The 23,412-nt window shown below is 37.2% G+C and overlaps 1 protein-coding gene across 1 annotated transcript in view; it reads right to left on the bottom strand.

The window, feature by feature from the left end:
• Positions 1–23,412, bottom strand: part of COL19A1 (collagen type XIX alpha 1 chain) — a gene marked incomplete at both ends in the record, with an annotated part of 335,692 nt that overhangs the window by 150,435 nt on the left and 161,845 nt on the right. The window contains one exon of the mRNA XM_082634300.1: positions 5,516–5,569. Within this exon, the coding sequence (XP_082490426.1) occupies positions 5,516–5,569 (54 nt within the window). The remainder of the gene's footprint in view (positions 1–5,515; positions 5,570–23,412) is intronic.

Raw genomic sequence — 23,412 nt, 5'->3', positions numbered from 1 at the left:
TTTTTATAAATGCCAGTTCTTTTGAGATGTCTCATGTAAACTTCCACAAACATGCTCAGCCGTCTGAAATATTCCACTTTTCATCAAGACACTTTCTTGGGCTCACATCCAATTTCCGTCCTCTTTCTCCCAGATTCCCCATTGCTGCCTCTCCTTCCTCACAATTCACCCCCTAATTCCCTCACATCTTTTCTTGCAATTTTTGTTTCTAACGCTCTCCTATTTATTTATTCAACTAAAACTTCTCTCTCAGCTGGTATCAATTCCAGCCACCTCTCCTTTTTTTTTTTTTTTTTTCAGTACGCGGGCCTCTCACTGTTGTGGCCTCTCCCGTTGCAGAGCGCAGGCTCCGGACGTGCAGGCTCAGCGGCCATGGCTCATGGGCCCAGCCGCTCCACGGCATGTGGGATCCTCCCGGACCAGGGCACAAACCCGTGTGCCCTGCATCGGCAGGCAGACTCTCAAGCACTGTGCCACCAGGGAAGCCCCCACCTCTCCTTTTATCCAGTATCCCTCCCCCAAATTTGTTCCAAATTTTAATGCTGTTGAACCCTCCATGCATCTTGAAAGGCTCTTCTGTTGACTTCCTGGCCCTGCAGTATCCCGGTCTCCCTGCTGGTCTTTCTCTGCCATCATGGGCTGGACATGCCCTTGGTGTCCAGGCAGGTGGTCCCCATGCTGCTTTCCCTTACATACTCTCACATACTCTCACCTGTGACTGAGATACTCTCACCTGTGACTCAGGCTCAATATTCAACATTAGCTGAATTTTTTAAAATGTGTTAATCTGTAAAGGATGTGAGATCCCAAAATATGCCAGCCAAATGTTTCACTTGTAGGACTTCAAAAAGATAACAAATGGAAAAAACAATGGCATATAAGAGATTCAAATAAGAAATAAGGAGGTTAAGAAAAAAAAAAGGCCACAAATCTCAGATATATATCCCCACCCAACACTGTTATGGTTACCAGCAGCTTTTAAGTACAAGAAGCATACTATGTTTTATTAAATGAACACTTATCTAAAATTTAGTAGCTTACAAGACAATAAAGAGAATAAAGTCAACTAATGAAAATTTCAAACAGAATTTTGGTGTGGTACTTGGGAAAAAATAATGTTCTTATCGTGCTTATAGAAAACTCTACACAAAGGGTTAAAGAGAAAATTTTTTTCTATTTATCATATTTATTTAAGCCTTACTAAAATAACACTGGTATTATTAGTAGTATTATTCAAATGTTCTATAATGTTTGGTATGCTTACATGTGACAATTATGTTCGAAACTCACCATAATTGAGAGATATTAGTAGAATACAGGCTAGTATCTATTTAATCATTGAGGAAAACCAACAAATCAATGATTTCTTCTACTTTCCTTAAAGACATTACGCCTAGGAGTAAGGTGCCTAAACTTGCACATATTTTATATTTCATTTCGATAAACTTAGTGATAGTCAATTCATTCCTGATCAAACACATGTAATCAAAATATGAGTTTTCTTGACAATGGGTCAATAGCAAAGAATTTTAAATTCCTAGATTTTTCTGTTGTTTTCTAGTGCAAAATTCAGTGAAGTGAAAAATGACAGGTCTTAGCTTTCAGTGTGTGTGTGTCTGTCTGTGTGTATACTCACACACACATATGCATATGCATGTACATGTGCATATCCAAAAGAGGTGAGTGCTGCCTAACTCTTGAGCAGAGAAGAAATGCTGGCACTAAGACAGGTCTAAATGTACATATGTAAGAATGCTTTTTTCTTTAATCTGCTTCACTTTTAAGTAGCTGAAAAAGCAGAATAAATCCCTGAATACATTTGGAAATAATCATTTGTAAATGTGCATAACATAAATAACACCTGATCTAAATGTTCTCCTCTATAAATAAGGCACTTGTGAAAGAGCAGTAGTAATAATGATAAACCTTGCCTAACATTATCTACAAAATTCTATTACATTCCTTAGTTTCTGAGAGTTACTCATTGATAAGTTACAATAAAAGTAATATAAAATTATCTGAACTACACATATTTATAAATGGAGTAAATTTGCATAATATAGTGGTTGAAATTTACAATTTGAATAAGTTCCTCCAAAATTGTCATGAAGACTACATAAGTTTAATTTATTCTTTAACTCACCTTCTTCTGAAATGTAAGCTTTGTTAGGGTACAATTTCAATTTGAAGCATTACTATTTTCAAAGAGCCTCATCTGAATATTTTTCATTTCAGCTAGTCTGACAAAGACTCTCTTAATTATCTTACAAGCCAAATTAAGAAATGTGGGTTGGAAGGAGGGAGAGTCCGAATGTATTTGTACATGACTTGTATCATGTCACACGAATATCAATGGTAGACAAGATGGCAGCTTTGCTGGTGTTACTCAGAGTTTTCAGGCCCTGTTCTGCTCCGGATTTATTATTGATATGAATGAAGATTCAATGAGTAGGCTTATCAAAATTTAAGGTGATGTAAATCTGGGAGCTATTTCACCGGAAAAAAACACAATAGAATGGTATTAGAAACTAAAATCCAGAAGATGAAATTTAACAATCACAAGGGTCATTTCCTACTCTGTGATAAAGAAAGGCAACTGCACAATTGCAGGATGGATGAAGATCTGACTGGAAAGAAGTTTTCATTAAAATAAAGGAGGAGGCACCTTGAATTGACCACATATCAGTACAAGTCAGAAGTACAATTTCCTTGTATGCTTAAAATTCGTTAAGAGAGATGACCTCATGTTAAATGTTCTTACCACACAAAATTTAAAAAAAAAAAAGCTCTGCCACAGGGGGAAGAATTCAGACATACTGCCTAGGTTCACCCACTTCACTCCATAATTTCCATCTCAAACTACCTAGGGTTATTTTTGGAGTTGAAATTAAAAACCTATTTATCATTGTACTTTACTGAGTTATTGCTGACAATTAAAATTTTATATATTTAAGGTATACAACTTGATCTGATATACTAATGCATTTTGAAGGTCACCACAATCAAGCTAATTAACATATCCATCCCCTCACAAATAGTTACTTTTTTGTGGTGAAAACACTTAAGATCTACCCTTTTAGCCAATTTCAAGTATACAACACAATATTAACTACAGTCTCATTGTTGTACATTAAGTCCCCAGAACGTATCCATCTTGTATAATTAAAAATCGTATCCCTTGACTGAATCTTCTCTTACCCCCTTCTCCCCTCAGCCTCCAGTAACCTCCAGTCTACTCTCTGTTTCTATGGATTTTACATTCTCAGATTCCACATGCAAAGACGTATTTGTCTTTCTGTGTCTGGCTTCTTTCATGTAGCATAAAGTCCTCCAGGTTCCTCCATGTTATCGCAAGTGGCAAGATCTACTTCTTTATTAAGGCTGAATAATATTCCACTGTGTGTGTGTGTGTGTGTGTGTGTGTAATCACATTTTCTTTATCCATTCATCTGTCAATAGACCTTTAGGTAGTTTCCATATCATGGGAGTATTCATATCTCTTCAAAATACTGATTTCCTCCCTTTAGAGATACACCCAGAAGTGGGAGTGCTGGATTGTAAGGTAGTTCTATTTTTACTTTTTTTGGAGGAACCTCCATACTCTTTTCCACACTGGCTGTACCAGTTTACATTCCCACCAACAGTGCAAGAGGGTTCCCTATTCCCCACACCCTGGCCAACTCTTCTTATCTCTTGTCTTTCCGATACTAGACATTCTAGCTGGTGTGAGGAGATAGCTCACTGTGGTTTTGATTTGCATTTCTTTGATGATTAGCTACATTTTCATATACCTGTTGTCCATGTGTATGTCTTCTTTTGAGAAGTGTCTATTCTGGTCCTTTGCCCACTTTTAAATGGGGTTATTGGGTTTTTTTGCTATTGAGTTGCATGAGTTCCTTATGTATTTTGGATATAAACTAGGGAGTATAATTTATCACTCAGTTTCCAGGAAGGGGTAGTTACTAGAAGGAAAATGTTCCCTGGATGCTGCAGACAGAAATTAACTCAGAAACATGGTCCTAGATACAACAGACATCTTGGTCATTACTGTGAGAAAATAGAATAAGAAGCCTGGAAATTAACTTCACGTGATCATTTCATCTAGTCCTCTGCCCCCAGTGGGTGAAAACGCTTAAGGCAGCCTCAAAAAACATAGATCTAGGGAAGTAATCGTCTATGCTTCCCCAAGGCTATTTAAAACATTGATCACGTGGATTAATGAACTTTTGGATAGAGAGGGGCTGGAGAGCTAAAAGGGGAAACTATAATTGTACACATAGGTGTTGAGACTAGAACCCACATGTGACTACTTTGTAAATAATTTAAAAATATCAGCATAGTCCACTTACTAGCAAAGTGTTCGAACTCAGTTTTCTCTGTGAGGGCTACAGTAGAACTTACTTCACAGAGCTATTGTGAGAAATAAATGAAATATGAATGATTTAACACATTGTAGGTAGCTGATAAATGTTAGCTATTATTCACAACATTTTCCCTTTTATTTTCTTAGCCATCAAAACTTATTAAGCCCTTTTTTGTTCACTGAAATAGCCATTGGGAATAAAAACTGGACATAGAAATGTTCTAACTGAGAAAACTTAGACATCATCTAGTCCAGTGGGCAGAACTGGGAATAATAAATTTAAATGACTGAAAAGAGATTTGGGGTTAATAGACTGAGACAGTAAAAGAGAACATGGCATCCAAAGCCAGAAGCCCCAAATTCAAGTCCTGGCTCGACTTTTTAGTAGTTCTATGACTTTAGGCAAGTCATCTACACTCTGTGAGTTACACAACTTTCATCCATAAGGTAACAAAAGTTCAAAATACTACTCCTATAAGAAAGCACACATAAAATGTTTGGAGACTTTAACATGATTTGAAAACAGTTAATAACCATTAGTGACAAGAATGGGGTGCCCCCTTGCATAAAGTGTTCATGCAGAGCTGACCAATTATTTGTCAATGCAGGGGTTCCTTTTAGGGGGAGCCAGTAAGCCTAACTGCCCTGGAAGGTGATTGTTATACTCCCACGGCAAGTACGATGTATCCACATACTACATACTTTATCTCAAAGGCAGGAAAGTAACTACAAAGAGTCACTAATGTCAAGAATTTAATGTGGCTAAAAAATGCAGTTAATATCCACAGTCTTTACAGAATTCATGAACAGGATAGAACTCCACAAATATAACCCATCAAACTTAACTCTGCAAAGATGAGCTTAACTCAAAAACCCCAAAATAGGACCAACGTGCTCCAGATCAAATTATGGTTAATTCATTTCACCCAAATTATATTTCCACATTTGTGCTGCCAATCTGGAAAATATATAGAATTTTCTCGATTGTAAAAGTGCTGTCAAAATCTCAAATCTCAAATTTCGGCTTTCAGGTAGTTGATATTTTTCCTCAAGCCCATCTGCTTGCTGTATTTTGATTTTCTTTTTATAAGTGTTCAGAAATAAGTAACCCCTGAGTTAGTAATGCCTGCCAGTTGCTCTGTGTTTACTTACCCTCTGACCCTCTTTTCCAGGTGGACCTTGGGGGCCTTGGATTCCCAGGGAGCCCTAGGAGGAAAAACAACACATATTAATAGATTGTTTCAAGTATACCTGCGTTGCAAAGAATGTTGTGAAAATTAATACCTATTTTATTGATTATAGAAAACTTTTAAAGTGATTCGAACTCTTCCAAGCCTAGGCTACCTAATACATTAATAATGATGAGTTGTCCTTTGACTGGTTTATCTTTGGAGTTAACACCAGAAAAGAAAAAAAAAGGTGATTCCTAATCACGTGTGAGGCGCAGTGTTCACCCCCAGTGGCGACTCCCATATGATTGGAACCATGTTTTATCAAACTGCCATCAATAAATGGTAACAGTATTTGAAGGCAGAAAAAAATGCTGCTTCATACATTTAAACTCTATAAATGCAATGGCATTTTTGGTTGAGAGTGGCTCTGTGACTATCCGCTAAGAGAACACCTAGTTATGACGTTGGCTTCAGCATTCATCTACTCCTAACGTTTAATTTTTAGCATCACAGACATTATTTAATACTTTCTCATAACATTGTCAAGTGGCAGAAAAAATGACAATTTTTCTTTCAGTTATAAAAAAGGCCCAGGAAATCCCAGGTGCATGAATCCCAAAGTCAATACCCTAGTTCTCACAGACAGTTAATATTACACAGGAATTCTCACTCATCATGAAAAGCAAAATGATGACACTGCTGATTTTAAAGTCTCTGGCATTGATTGCTTGTTACCTCTCTGAAAGCTTCTTAGTCTCCCCTGCTGCTTCCTCCTTCCCTATTCAACCTTTCAGTGTGAGGGTTTAGGTCCGTTTTCTTCCCAGTCTACACTCTCCCACCATGGTCTCATATATCGTGGGCTTTGTATTCTCCAGGCTAATGATGCCAAGATTTATAACTCAGTTTATCTCTGAGTTGCAGGTCCACACATCCAACTGCCTGCCAGATGTGCCCACTCCACTCTCTCACCAGCGTTTGAATTTAGCACAGTGACACCACATCTAGGACCCTCCCACCAAAACTGGGTCCTCTTCCAGCATCCCCCAACTCTGTAAACCCACGCACCATCCTGCTAGGGCTCCTGCCAGGAATCTATAACTTGTCCTCCATACCTGCCTCTCTCACTTCTCTTTCACATCCAGTCACCAAGTCCAATTGCTGTAGCTCCACAAGAGATTTGGATCCAGCTATTATCTCCCTTCAACCTTCTGCTCCATCACCCTTCTTGCTTGCTCATCTATGAGAGCCTCCTGGGTGACACTAGACATGGACCCCCCCATCCTACACAGCACAGCCAAACCCGAAAACCCAGCCTGACCTCCTCTGGTTGTCCACATGAAGAGATGAATACCTTGTTTCATCAGTCGTAGGGTGTCTTGTACTTGTTCTTTAAAGTACTTATCATAAGTCTATTTAAAAGATTATTCAGGTAATGATTCACCAGGCTCTAAGGATAACAGGTAGAATCAGTGTCTTACTCAACATTAGGTGCCTGTTAATGTCTGGGTGAAAAAAAATCATAATGGGAAATCAATTCACTGTTAAAAAAAAAAAGCTTTTTGGTAAAGCCAGTACTGTTCAAAGGGTTTTAAATATATGTATGGTTCAAGATGGCGGAAGAGTAAGACATGGAGATCACCTTTCTCCCCACAAATAGGTCAGAAATACATCTACACGTGGAACAACTCCTACAGAACACCTACTGAACGCTGGCAGAAGACCTCAGACCTCCCAAAAGGCAAGAAACGCCCCATGTACCTGGGTAGGGCAAAAGAAAAAAGAAAAAACAGAGACAAAAGAATAGGGACGGGACCTGCACCAGTGGGAGGGAGCCATGAAGGAGGAAAGGTTTCCACATACTAGGAGTCCCTTCGTGGTCAGAGACTGCGGGTGGCAGAGGGGGGGAGCTTCGGGGCCGCAGAGGAGAGCACAACAACAGGGGTGTGGAGGGCAAAGGGAGAGAGATTCCCGCACAGCGGATCGGTGCCGACTGGCACTCACTGGCCTGAGAGGCTTTGCTCACCCACCGGGGAGGGCGGGGCTGGGAGCTGAGGCTCGGGTTTCGGTCAGAGCGCAGGCGGAGGACTGGGGTTGGCGGCGTGAACACAGCCTGAAGGGGTTAGCGCGCCACGGCTGGCTGGGAGGGAGTCTGGGAAAAAGTCTGGACCTGCCGAAGAGGCAAGAGACTTTTTCTTCCCTCTTGGTTTCCTGGTGCTCGAGGAGAGGGGAGTAAGAGCACCGCTTAAAGGAGATCCAGAGACGGGCACGAGCCGCGGCTAACAGCGCGGACCCCAGAGACGGGCATGAGACACAAAGGCCGCTACTGCTGCCACCAAGAAGCCTGTGTGCGAGCACAGGTCACTGTCCACACCTCCCCTCCCGGTGAGCCTGTGCAGCCCGCCACTGCCAGGGTCCTGGGATCCAGGGATGGCTTCCCTGGGAGAAAGCATGGTGCGCCTCGGGCTGGTGCAACATCACGCTGGCCTCTGCCGAAGCAGGCTCGCCCCGCACTCCGTACCCCTACCTCCCCCCGGCCTGAGTGAACCAGAGCCCCCGAATCAGCAGCTTCTTTAACCCCGTCCTGTCTGAGCGAAGAACAGATGCCCTCCGGCGACCTACATGCAGAGGCGGGGCCAAATCCAAAGCTGAGCCCCGGGAGCTGGGCGAACAAAGAAAAGAAAGGGAAATCTCTGCCAGCAGCCTCAGGAGCAGTGGATTAAACCTCCACCATCAACTTGATGTACCCTGCATCTGTGGAATACCTGAATAGGCAACGAATCACCCCAAATTAAGGAGGTGGACATTGGGAGCAACGATATATATATATATATATTTTTTTTCCCTTTTTCTCTTTTTGTGAGTGTGTATGTGTGTGATTTTGTCTGTATACCTTTTCTTTTACCATTTGTCCTAGGATTCTGTCTGTCCTTTTTTTTTTTCTTTCTTGTTTTAGTATAGTTTTCAGTGCTTATTATCATTAGTGGATTTGTTTCTTCGTTTGGTTGCACTCTTCTATCTTTCTTTTTTTTTAGTTACTTAAAAATTTTTTAATAATTATTTTTTATTTTAATAACTTTATTTTATTTTATATTCTTCTTGCTCTCTTTTTTTTCTCCCTTTTATTCTGAGCCGTGTGGATGACAGGCTCTTGGTACTCCAGCCAGGTGTCAGGCCTGTGCCTCTGAGGTCAGACAGTCAACTTCAGGACACTGGTCGACAAGAGACCTCCCAGCTCCATGTAATATCAAATGGCGAAAATCTCCCAGAGATCTCCATCTCAACACCAAGACCCAGCTCCACTCAACGACCAGCAAGCTACAGTGCTGGACACCCTATGTCAAACAACTAACAAGACAGGAACACAACCCCACCCATTAGCAGAGAGGCTGCCTAAAATCATAATAAGGCCACAGACACCCCAAAAAACACCAGCAGATGTGGACCTGCCCACAAGAAGACAAGATCCAGCCTCATCCACCAGAACACAGGCACTAGTCCCCTCCACCAGGAAGCCTACACAACACACTGAACCAACCTTAGCCAGTGGGGACAGACACCAAAAACAACAGGAACTACGAACTTGCAGCCTGTGAAAAAGAGACCCCAAACACAGTAAGTTAGGCAAAATGAGAAGACAGAGAAACACACAGCAGATGAAGAAGGTAAAAACCCACCAGACCTAACAAATGAAGAAGAAATAGGCAGTCTACCTGAAAAAGAATTCAGAATAATGATAGTAAAGATGATGCAAAATATTGGAAATAGAAAGGAGAAAATACAAGAAACGTTTAACAAGGACCTAGAAGAACGAAAGAGCACACAAACAGTGATGAACAACAAAATAAATGAAATAAAAAATTCTCTAGGAGGGGTCAATAGCAGAATAACTGAGGCAGAAGAACGGATAAGTGACCTGGAAGATAAAATAGTGGAAATAACTACTGCAGAGCAGAATAAAGAAAAAAGAATGAAAAGAATTGAGGACAGTCTCAGAGAAATCTGGGACAACATTAAATGCACTAACATTCGAATTATAGGGGTCCAGAAGAAGAAGAGAAAACGAAAGGGACTGAGAAAATATTTGAAGAGATTATAGTTGAAAACTTCCTTAATATCGGAAAGGAAATAGTTAGTCAACTTCAGGAAGCACAGATACTCCCATATAGGATAAATCCAAGGAAAAACATGCCAAGACACATATTAATCAAACTATCAACAATTAAATACAAAGAAAAAATATTAAAAGCAGCAAGGGAAAAACAACAAATAACATACAAGGGAATCCCCATACGGTTAGCAGCAGATCTTTCAGCAGAAACTCTGCAAGCCAGAAGGGAGTGGCAGGAAATATTTAAAGTGATGAAGGGGAAAAACCTATAACCAAGATTACTCTACCCAGCAAGGATCGCAATCAGATTTGACGGAGAAATTAAAACCTTTACAGACAGCAAAAGCTAAGAGAATTCAGCATCACCAAACCAGCTTTAAAAGAAATGCTAAAGGAACTTCTCTAGGCAGGAAACACAAGAGAAGGAAAAGACCTATAATAACAAACTCAAAACAATTAAGAAAATGGTAATAGGAACATACATACTGATAACTACCTAAAATGTAAATGGATTAAATGCTCCAACCAAAAGACAGACTGGCTGAGTTGATACAAAAACAAGACCTATATATATGCTGTCTACAAGAGACCCACTTTTTCCATCCCCTCACTTTCAGTCTGTATGTGTCCCTAGGGACACATACAGACTGAAAGTGAGGAGATGGAAAAAGATGTTCCATGTAATGGAAATCAAAAGAAAGCTGGAATAGCAATTCTCATATCAGACAAAATAGACTTTGAAAGAAAGCCTATTACAAGAGACAAAGAAGGACACTACCTAATGATCAAGGGATCCATCCAAGAAGAAGATGTAACAATTGTAAATATTTATGCACCCAACACAGGAGCAGCTCAGTACATAAGGCAAATACTAACAGCCATAAAAGGGGAAATTGACAGTAATACAATCATAGTAGGGGACTTTAAAACCCCGCTTTCACCAATGGACAGATCATCCAAAATGAAAATAAATAAGAAAACACAAGCTTTAAATGACACATTAAACAAGATGGACTTGATATTTACTGGACAGTCCTTCCAAAAACAACAGAATTGTCTTCCTTCTCAAGTGCTCATGGAACATTCTCCAGGATAGATCATATCTTGGGTCACAAATCAAGCCTTGGAAAATTTAACAAAATTGAAATCATATCAAGTATCTTTTCCAATCACAATGCTATGAGACTAGATATCAATTACAGAAAAAAATTTGTAAAAAATACAAACACATGGAAGCTAAACAATAAACTACTTACTCACCAAGAGATCATTGAAGAAATCAAAGAGGAAATCAAAAAATACCTAGAAACAAATGACAATGAAAACACGACAATACAAAACATACAGGATGCAACAAAAGCAGTTCTAAGAGGGAAGTTTATAGCAATACAATCCTACCTTAAGAAACAAGAAACATGTCAAATAAACAACCTAACCTTACCCCTAAAGCTATTAGAGAAAGAAGAACAAAAAAATCCCAAAGTTAGCAGAAGCAAAGAAATCATAAAGATCAGATCAGAAATAAATAAAAAAGAAATGAAGGAAACTATAGCAAAGATCAATAAAAATAAAGGCTGTTTCTTTGAGAAGATAAGCAAAATTGATAAACCATCAGCCAGACTCATCAAGAAAAAAAGAGAAAGACTCAAATCAATAGAATTAGAAATGAAAAAGGAGAAGTAACAACTGACACTGCAGAAATACAAAGGATCATGAGAGATTACTACAAGCAACTATATGCTAATAAAATGGACAACCTGTAAGAAACGGACAAATTCTTAGAAATGCACGACCTTCTGTGACTGAATCAGGAAGAGAGAGAAAATATGAACAGACCAATCACAAGCACTGAAATTGAAACTGTGATTAAAAATCTTCCAACAAACAAAAGCCCAGGACCAGGCGGCTTCACAGGCGAATTCTATCAAACATTTAGAGAAGACCTAAAACCTATCCTTCTCAAACTCTGCCAAAATATAGCAGAGGGAGGAACACTCCCAAAATCATTCTACAAGGCCACCATCACCCTGATACAAAAACCAGACAAAGAAAACTACAGGCTAATATCACTGATGAAAAATTCTCAAGAAAATATTAGCAAACAGAATCCAACAGCACATTAAAAGGATCATACACCATGATCAAGTGGGGTTTATCCCAGGAGTGCAGGGATTCTTCAATATACACAAATCAATCAATGTGATACACCGTATTAATAAATTGAAGGAGAAAAACCATACAGTCATCTCAATAGATGCAAAGAGAGCTTTCGACAAAATTCAACACCCATTTATGATAAAAACCCTCCAGAAAGTAGGCATAGAGGGAACTTACGTCAACATGATAATGGTCATATATGACAAACCCACAGCCAACATCATCCTCAGTGGTGAAAAAATGAAACCATTTCCTCTAAGATAAGGAACAAGACAAGGTTGTCCACTCTCACCACTATTATTCAACATAGTTTTGGAAGTTTTAGCCACAGCAATCAGAGAAGAAAAAGAAATAAAAGGAATCCAAATCGGAAAAGAAGAAGTAAAGCTGTCCCTGTTTGCAGATGACATGATACTATACTGAGAGAATCCTAAAGATGCTCCCAGAAAACTACTAGAGCTAATCAATGAATTTGGTAAAGTAGCAGGATACAAAATTAATGCACAGAAATCTCTGGCATACATTAATGATGAAAAATCTGAAAGTGAAATCAAGAAAACACTCCCATTTACCATTGCAAGAAAAAGAATAACATTTCTAGGAATAAACCTACCTAAGGAGACAAAAAGACCTGTATGCAGAAAATTATGACACTGAAGAAAGAAATTAAAGATGATACAAATAGATGGAGAGATATACCATGTTCTTGGATTGGAAGAATCAACATTGTGAAAATGACTCTACTACCCAAAGCAATCTACAGATTCTATGCAATCCTTATCAAACTACCAATGGCATTTTTCACAGAACTAGAACAAAAAAATTTCAAATTTGTATGGAAACACAAAAGACCCTGAATAGCCAAAGCAATCTTGAGAAAGAAAAACGGAGCTGGAGGAATCAAGCTCCTGGACTTCAGACTATAGTACAAAGCCACAATAATCAAGACAGTATGGTACTGGCACAAAAACAGAAATATAGATCAATGGAACAGGATAGAAAGCCCAGAGATAAACCCATGCACATATGGTCACCTTATCTTTGATAAAGGAGACAAGAATATACAGTGGAGAAAAGACAGCCTCTTCGATAAGTGGTGCTGAGAAAACTGGACAGCTACATGTAAAAGAATGAAAATTGAACACACCCTAACCCCATACACAAAAATAAGCTCAAAATGGATTAAAGACCTAAATGTAAGGCTAGACACTATTAAACTCTTAGAGGAAAACATAGGCAGGACACTCCATGACACAAATCACAGCAAGATCCTTTTTAACCCACCTCCTAGAGAAATGGAAATAAAAACAAAAATAAACAAATGGGACCTAATGAAACTTAAAAGCTTTTACACAGCAAAGGAATCCATAACCAAGATGAAAAGACAACCCTCAGAATGGGAGAAAATATTTGCAAATGAAGCAACTGGCAAAGGATTAATCTCTAAAATTTACAAACAGCTCATGCAGCTCAATATCAAAAAACAAACAACCCAGTCCAAACGTGGGCAGAAGACCTACATAAACATTCCTCCAAAGAAGATATACAGATTGCCAACATACACATGAAAGAATGCTCAACATCATTAATCATAAGAGAAATGCAAATCAAAACTACAATGAGATATCATCTCACACCAGTCAGAATGGCCATCATCAAAAAATCTACAAACAATAAATGCTGGAGAGGGTGTGGAGAAAAGGGAACCCTCTTGCACTGTCGGTGGGAATGTAAATTGATACAGCCACTATGGAGAACAGTATGAAGGTTCCTTAAAAAACTACAAATAGAACTACCATATGACCCAGCAATCCCACTACTGGGCATATACCCTGAGAAAACCATAATTTAAAAAGAGTCATGTACCACAATGTTAATTGCAGCTCTATTGACAATAGCCAGGACATGGAAGCAACCTAAGTGTCCATCGACAGATGAATGGATGAAGAAGATGTGGCACATATATACAGTGGAATATCACTCAGCCATAAAAAGAAACAAAATTGAGTTATTTGTAGTGAGGTCGATGGAGCTAGAGTCTGTCATACAGAGTGAAGTAAGTCAGAAAGAGAAAAACTAATACCATATGCTAACACATATATATATGGAATAAAAAAAAAGTCATGAAGAACCTAGGGGCAAGATGGGAATAAAGATGCAGACCTACTAGAGAATGGACTTGAGGATATGGGGAGGGGGAAGGGGAAGGGGAAGCTGGGATGAAGTGAGAGAGTGGCATGGACATATATACACTACCAAATGTAAAATAAATAGCTGGTGGGAAGCAGCCACATAGCACTGCGAGATCAGCTCCGTGCTTTGTGATCACCTAGAGGGGTAGGATAGGGAGGGTGGGAGGGAGGGAGATGCAAGAGGGAAGAGATATGGGCATATATGTATATGTATAGCAGATTCACTTTGTTATAAAGCAGAAACTAACACACCATTGTAAATCAATTATACTCCAATAAATATGTTAAAAAATATGTATGGGGGTCTTCCCTGGTGGCGCAGTGGTTGAGGGTCCGCCTGCCGATGGAGGGAACACGGCTTCGTGCCCCCGTCCGGGAAGATCCCATGTGCCGCAGAGCGGCTGGGCCCGTGAGCCATGGCCGCTGAGCCTGCGCGTCCAGAGCCTGTGCTCCGCAACGGGAGAGGCCACAACAGTGAGAGGCCCGCGTACCGCAAAAAAAAAAAAAAAAAAAAAAAAAAAAAAATATATATATATATATATATATATATATATATATATATATGGTCAACCTCTTATATATTAAATGTCTTAAACGCTTTGGAATATGAGAAATCTATTCAAACATATCTGAATTCACCTTCATTCCAGGAGAAAAATTCTTTTATTATCTAATTTTAGAAAATTAGGATTCTTTTTTATACTGTTGACTGTTTCCTTTAAAAGTCATGACTACCTTTAAACTGAAACATCAGGTGTGTTTGTGATGACCTATAATTATTTATTATGTATACATTTTTTTTTGTTTTTCATAGAAACTAAACTTTCATAAATGTCATAACATTAAGTTCACCATCTAATTTTATTTGGAATAGATAAAAAGGTTATAGATATACTTTTTCACTCAGATAGCTTTCCTTTGATAAAAATTGTCAGAATTTAGTGTAAATTACTATAAGTAATTTTGAAAAAGCATTAGTACAAAAAATCCTGGATGTATCACCCATCCTCAGTGTTCCCCAAATCTTTCTGAGTCTTTCTCCACAAAATATTCATAAAATATATGTATTTATTAATTTCTTTCACCTATTTTTGGAACACTTTAATGTTATAGGGGCATGTAGAACATATGTTTTATTGATTTAAGCAGGAATAAAAACGAGGGAATGAAAAAGGTGATCAGTTCTGTTTGTTTTTACCAAAAAGACCTGCCAAATGGTATATAACCAAGGAAAGTTGGCTAATTAGGCCAACTTTAGGATGGTAAATTCCTAACGTGTATAAGAAAAACAAATTTTGAAATCTAAATGTACCAAATATTAATTACAAGGTAATTACAGGGAGTTGTGTCATTTATAATAAGATTGACACAATCTTGGCTCCAGATTAAACTCTTCCCCTTTGCCCTTAGGAAACTATTTTCATTACATGAATAGTCAAACTTATACATAACATTTTTGATATCCATCCAAATGTTGACAGCTTTTTCAGTGTTTTTAAACATGAGCTACTAAAATATACACACACCAAACATTCATCAAGGGAGTACAATTAATTCTGAGCCACATGTAATCAAAATTCCATTCTCTTCACTAGTTGGTGAAATTATATAGCAAAAGCATACATAAGATGAAAATATTAAACTTGATTTGGAATGTATTTGATGGATTCAAAAAACATTTATGAGAACCTTTTCTATGAAAAGTCCAAAAGTAAGATATGATACACTCACACACATAAACCCACTAATATGCCTCCTGTACGGTCATGATTCTGAATAATCCTCCCCCACCCCTTACCTTTGCTAAGTCTGGGACCCAGAAAGGAATTTGATGAAAAAGTGGGATTATTCTTAATCTCCAGTGGATTATTCACTATTTGAATTATCCATGACCAGGTTTTAATCCTAGCTATATTACATTAATATTCAGAATATTTTTGACCTGAATTTATTGAATATTACTAGTTGACATTTACAAAGAAAAATGATATCAATATTGTCATTAGTAAAACACAGGTCAACCAATTGTGGAAAAATCATATTTTTTCCCAGAAATAAGAAATTAAAATTTGGGGATGATACATTATTAACAATTCTCCAGCTAACTACTCCTTGCATTTAGTAAAGTCAAACAATGGATTAACCTACTACTTAGCATAAAAATTGTAGATATACCTAGGCTGATGCTCCTCAAATTAAACTTGGGTAGAGCCCAGCATTTGTGTCAGAACGCTTCCTGTAATTCCTTCCTACTCTGACCTTGTAAATGCCATATGTGTGTGCTTTACTCATCCTCTCAGTTGATTATGAGTTCTAGAGAACAAAGAATCATTTTTTTCTATCCTTTACCACACTTACAGAAGAGACTCAATAAGTACTTACAAAGTTGGATCACAAGGAATTAAACAGAGATAGAATAACACTGAGCGGTGGTAGTGGTAGGAAAAGGTTTCTGGTGTACATGTAATTATATTTATTTTCAAAACTTGGCCTTGGACTTAAATACCACATTGGTGGACTTTCAATTTTGTCTGTATTTCTCATCTGAAGTGATCATTCCACTCTCTGATGTCTAAGAGTAAAATTGCCTTACAGTTCATTGAAGAATTAATTATCTACTCTTATTGTAATACAGAATCGAAAAACCAGGAGAGTTTGTTCTGATTCTTGATCTGGATTTTGGTATCATGGTTGTGTTCAATTGCTCTGATTCTTGATCTATATGTTGGTAAAGTGGACATATTCAATTTGTAAAAACTCCTTTGAATTACAATTTGTGATACATACTTTTCTGTATATATGTTATATTTCAATAAAGAAAAAAATCCTAAAGCCTGTGAAAGCTCAAATTAAAAACAATTAATCATCTACCATTTTTGACATCATCTCCATTATGGAACTTATTTAAATCTTTGATCACTATTTGATGTTTTACAGGTTTATACCATTTTTCTAGTTAGAGAATCATAGTTAAGTATCTTTGTGCACATGACATCTTTGCATAATCTGTGCATTATTTTCTTCTTCATTTTAATGTGGTGAAGAATAATGCCTAATCATTTTTTTCCATCTGCTTAGGCTGCTATGAAAATAACTCTAAATTGTTTGCTTCATAAAATTTCAAAAACATGAATATTTATTGCTTTGCTGAAAGAGAAGCTTAAGAATGTATTTAGGATATTCACAATGTAAACATCTGCATACGTCTATACAAGCATTCATTTTTAAAAAAGAACTCTGGACATTAAAAACGTTGACAAGGAAAGGAATTCCTAAGGCTGTTACCACTTTTAGCTAGGATAAAAATATGCAAAAAATAGTCCCAGCCAGCTAAACCATTTTAAGTCCCAGTGGATCGCTATTACAGTGTGTTACACTGCACACAGCTCTCTCTGGACAATCTGCTGATTGTTTAAGACAGACGAGAGCTTATCATCATGGAAGCCCATGTAAATATTTAACTGAGAAATTACTTAGAATTAACTGGTTCAGAGCAAAGTTTTGAAGTGTCTAACAAATACAGCAGATGTTTATTAGAGTTAATAGGGTAGATTAATTGCATTTGAACACATTTTCATTTGTGAAATGAAGGCAAGGTATATTCATAACTTCTCAGTCAAAGAAAGGAGCTGAAGTAAAAGATGGAAATTTCATTTTAAAGTATCCTTTGTACTCCCTTGCCAGGAATGTTGCAGAATATATGATCCCTAAAACTCACTTCAGCAAAAATGTTATGCAGGTAAGTGTATTTTAAGTGTTATGATTATTGCTTTAGAATATGCTTCATAGGCTTGAAACATAAGATTAAGTAGAATCTGCATAAATTCTTAGAATACCACTAGGGCATTTTCTGTGTTTCAAATACCATGTAGAAAATTAAGACGGAAAACAGAGTTTATCTGTCTTTATAGAAAATTTCATGCCTTTAACATGAGAACAATTCGAACAAATTTTATAAGTTAGAGGTATTAGAACAAAACAAAAAACAAATAAGTAAAAAATATAACAGACATATAGTCCACAGTCATGGGAAGTGATTTTCATGTTAGTTCTGAGAAGTGGCATTTAAGAATATTTATGATGAGAAATTAAAGGAGTGACCAATTTTATGCTATTTCACAGAATTGTCAGGATGCAAGAAATAATTTCACTTAGGGGGTGTAAGTAGTTGGAAAAGAAACTCTATGTTATACATAAAAAGCCTATCATTTTATCATAAGCAGTTGTCATCACACACTAAGAAATAGATGTTTTTGAAATAAAAAACAATAGAATCTCATCTATACACTAAAAAAGCCCTTGCAAACCTTTGCAGTAACAGTGACAAGAGAAGGATAAGAAGAGCTCTCACCAGAAAGAAAAGTCTATGAAATATTTGTGCGGACAGGAATGTTTCAATCATTCTCAGTTACGGTAAACAAGTTCCATAATTGGATGGACAATTTTTTCTTACTTTCAACAATTTAAAAAATAGAGGCCATTCGTAGTGTTTTCAAAACAACAATTTCATTCAAAAGCTCTGGCAGTATTTTAGACATGAGACATAATGAATTATGATTGTTCCTTGCGGTTGCAGGGAAAAATTTTAATACTAATCTTTTCCTATGTTTTCTGAACTCAGAAATCACATTTCTTTTTATTATATAGATTCTGAAATAGCGTGTTCTCAGTCACCATTGATTTAACCAATAAAACTAGAAATATTGTAAATTAAATAACAGAACACAGTCTGTGACTCTAGAATGCTGTGGGACATCCGTAAGTCCCAGAGTTTCCTCTAACAATGACCTTTCCTCCTATGATGAGGCCTTCCACTTCACAAATTATATATATCCTCAGTTTCATTCCCCTTTGCATCTTATCTAGAAAAATGAACTACATTTAGTAGGTGTTGAATGGACGAATGGCTGCTAAGATTCTGATTCTTTACACTTCTCCTGGTACTTCTGCTGTAGTGAGAATATTAATTGCCATAGCTACAGAAATTCCAGTTTAGAAACCTATATTCTTCATCCACAAATCCCACTTGATACCAAAATAATCCAAGTTATTTAAAATTCTTATGTGGTAGCACTGCAGAATAGATGCTACACTTCTATCTGGAGGAGTTTGCCCTTCATCAGAAGAAGAAATATAAGCTTCTGTCTTTATCTCACACTGATGAGGATTAAGTACTTATTTTTTAAAAAACAACATGAACTGCAGTGATTAAAGTATCTACATAAACCATTAATTACAAAGAAATAGATCCAATCAAATTATTTAAAATGCTTATATCACCTAAAATAATGTAGTTTCCTATTTGGCAACTGACTCATTTTCATTTATTTGTCATAAGTAATTTCATATTTGTAATTATCCTTGACTATGAAAATCTTTATGTAGATTTGCTTTATATCGGCCCTAACTTAATAAATGAAATAGTTTGATTTCAGTTAACTCAAAGCTCTGTTGACAAGTAAAAAATCTTTGGGCCACGGTCTGTCAAATCCATTTGTATCATCTGTCTTAATGACTTATGTGAGGGAGAATATGATTGTTTCAGTTTTAATGATTAGTCTGATCATCATAACAATCTGTATTTTGGATTGGCTTTGCCATAGGTCAGTGGAACATGGTTCCACTGCAGAAAGAGGGATAATCTATACATAGGTTGTCTTTATAGCTCTTCCATTGTCTTCTGAAGGATGGACAACCTGATGGAGATGTAATTCCAAATGTAACAGCATTAATAATGTTTGTATTTGGGCTATGCAACATAAATAACCAGACTGAAGGAAACAAGCTAGTAAACTTAGGATTAAAATGTAAATCAGAACAGAGATATTCACACACCACATGAGAGACCTAGGTATTTAATCAGATAACTGAAGATGGTTTATACAATATCAGGTTAAGTGAGTGGCAACTGAGTAAGGTGGTGAAAACCAAACTTCCAAGGGGGCAAATGCTCCATATGGTAATAAAGAAATTTTTTAAAATATTAAAAATATATATTGAAGACTTTTCACTTTTTAACCTCTTTCTACTGCCTCTTTCTACCTGTCAGAGGTATCCATTTTCCTCAGGAAGATTAAGATAATAATAGCAAAAGTGTAAAGACAATGGAAGAGTCAACACAGACACAGACAGGGGGCTGGAATATAGGCTCTGTTAACAGAAGAGTGTTACTAAATGTCAAATACCTTATCACCGTATATCGGGAGATGTTCCCATAGATCACAAAGTTTAACTATGAATCACATGGCACAGAGGAAGGAGCAAATGCAAGGGTAATTCTAACCCAACCGGAAAGGGAATGGAAAAAATGCAGCTCCCCTCTGTTTCCCTGAATGAAGAATTTTGGGAGAAGAATGGTGAATTAATCAGATACTAGAATCCTTGCTTTCTCTAGAACTCATAAGGCATTAGATTTCTCAGGAGCAACACTGATGCTAAAAGACAATGAGGCAAAACCATTATAATTCTGATGGAAAGAGTTTTGAACCTAGAATTCTATAACAAGACAAGCCACCAATCAAGTGTGAGAGGAGAATAGCAACATTTTTATATTTATTTATTTATTTTTTGGTGGAAAGGAAACCTTGCTTTGTTTTGGATGCTGGCAACCAGGGATGGGGGTGGAGGTGGCAGATGCCTGTACAAAGGGCAACTCCCCCCCCAAAACCCCGTCCCACTCCTGTGACAATCCAGGGATAAGAGCTTTTATACGTGAAGGGAGGGGGCTACATGCAGTACAGCACAGTCAGCTCTGACAGTCACCTTGAAATTGGTCATCAGCGGTCTGACTAGTGTCATCTTGATTGTTATAAGTACAATTAATCTTCAGTTCCAGGGTTGGTGTCTTTCCATTTCTTTTTTTTTTTTTTGAATTTTTGAATTTTATTTAATTTTTATACAGCAGGTTCTTATTAGTTATCTATTTTATACTTATTAGTTATCTATTTTATACATATTAGTATATACATGTCAATCCCAATCTCCTAGTTCATCCCAACAAGAACATCCCCCTCCCCGCCACTTTCCCCGCTTGGTGTCCATACATTTGTTCTCTACATCTGTGTCTCTACTTCTGCCCTGCAAACCGGTTCATCTGTACCATTTTTCTAGGTTCCACATATATGTGTTAATATGTGATATTTGTTTTTCTCTTTCTTACTTCACTCTATGACAGTCTCTAGATCCATCCATATCTCTACAAATGACCCAATTCCATTCCTTTTTATGGCTCAGTAATATTCCATTGTATATATGTACCACATCTTCTTTATCCATTCATCTGTCGATGGGCATTTAGGTTGCTTCCATGACCTGGCTATTGTAAATACTGCTGCAATGGACATTGAGGTGCATGTGTCTTTTTAAATTATGGTTTTCTCTGGGTATATGCCCAGTAGTGGGATTGCTGAGTCATATGGTAGTTCTATTTTTAGTTTTTCAAGGAACCTCCATACTGTTCTCCATAGTGGCTGTATCAATTTACATTCCCACCAACAGTGCAAGAGGGTTCCCTTCTCTCCACACCCTCTCCAACATTTGTTGTTTGTAGATTTTCTGATGATGCCCATTCTAACTGGTGTGAGGCGATACCTCATTGTATTTTGATTTTCATTTCTCTAATAGTGATGTTGAGCAGCTTTTCATGTGCTTCTTGGCCATCTGTAGGTCTTCTATGGAGAAATGTCTATTAAGTTCTTCTGCTCATTTTTGGATTGGGTTGTTTGTTTTTTTAACATTGAGCTGTATGATCTGTTTATATATTTTGGAGATTAAACCTTTGTCCATTGATTCGTCTGCAAATATCTTCTCCCATTCTGAGGGTTGTCTTTTTGTCTTGTTTGTAGTTTCCTTTGCTTTGCAAAACATTTTAAGTTTCATTAGGTCCCATTTGTTTCTTTTTGTTTTTATTTCCATTACTCTAGGGGTGGATCAAAAAAAATCTTGCTGTGATTTATGTCAAAGAGTGTTCTTCCTATGTTTTCCTCTAAGAGTTTTATAGTGTCTGGGCTTACATTTAGGTCTTTAATCCATTTTGAGTTTACTTTTGTGTATGGTGTTGGAGAGTGTTCTAATTTCATTGTTTTACATGTAGCTGTCCAGTTTTCCCAGCACCACTTATTGAAGAGACTGTTTTTTCTCCATTGTGTGTCCTTGCCTTAGTTGACCATAGGTGCGTGGGTTTATCTCTGGGCTTCCTATTCTGTTCCATTGATCTATATTTCTGTTTTTGTGCCAGTACCATATTGTCTTGATTACTGTACCTTTGTAGTATAGTCTGAAGTCAGGGAGTCTGATTCCTCCAGCTCTGTTTTTTTCCCTCAAGACTGCTTTGGCTATACAGGGTCTTTTGTGCCTCCATACAAATTTTAAGATTTTTTTGTTCTAGTTCTGTAAAAAATGCCACTAGTAATTTAATAGGGATTGCATTGAATCTGTAGATTGCTTTGGGTAGTGTAGTCATTTTCACAATATTGATTCTTCCAATCCAAGAATATGGTATATCTCTCCATCTGTTAGTGTCATCTTTTATTTCTGTCATCAGTCTTATACTTTTCTGAGTACAGGTCTTTTACCTCCTTAGGTAGGTATATTCCTAGGTATTTTATTCTTTTTGTTGAAATGGTGAATGGCATTGCTTCCTTAACTTCTTTTTCTGATCATTTGTTGTTAGTGTATAGGAATGCAAGAGATTTCTGTGCATTAATTTTGTATCCAGAAACTTTACCAAATTCATTGATTAGCTCTAGTAGTTTTCTGGTGGCATCTTTAGGATTCTCTATGTATTGTATCATGTCATCTGCAAACAGTGACAGTTTTACTTCTTCTTTTCCAATTTGTATTCCTTTTATTTCTTTTTCTTCTCTGATTGCTGTGAATAAGACTTCCAAAATTATGTTGAATAATAGTGGTGAGAGTGGACAACCTTGTCTTGTTCCTGATCTTAGAGGAAATGCTATAAGTTTTTCACCATTGAGAATGATGTTTGCTGTGGGTTTGTCATATATGGCCTTTATTATGTTGAAGTGGTTCCCTCTATGCCCACTTTCTGGAGAGTTTTTATCATACATGGGTGTTGAATTTTGTCAAAAGCTTTTTCTGCATCTATTGAGATGATCATATGGTTTTTATTCTTCAGTTTAATATGGTTTATCACATTGATTGATTTGCATATAATGAAGAATCCTTGCATCCCTGGGATAAATCCCACCTGATCATGGTGTATGATCCTTTTAATGTGTTGTTGGAGTCTGTTTGTTAGTATTTTGTTGAGGATTTTTGCATCTATATTCATCAGTGAAATTGGTCTGTGATTTTCTTTTAAGTAGTATCTTTGTCTGGTTTTGGTAACAGGGTGATGGTGGCCTCAAGGAATGAGTTTGGGAGTGTTCCTTCCTCTGTAATTTTTTGGAAGAGTTTGAG

This window comes from Mesoplodon mirus, assembly GCF_964341445.2.
Source record: "Mesoplodon mirus genome assembly, chromosome: 10".
Taxonomy (NCBI): Eukaryota; Metazoa; Chordata; class Mammalia; order Artiodactyla; family Ziphiidae; genus Mesoplodon; species Mesoplodon mirus.
The sequence above is the reverse complement of the archived record's forward strand: the minus strand, read 5'-3'. Positions and strand labels throughout refer to the sequence as shown.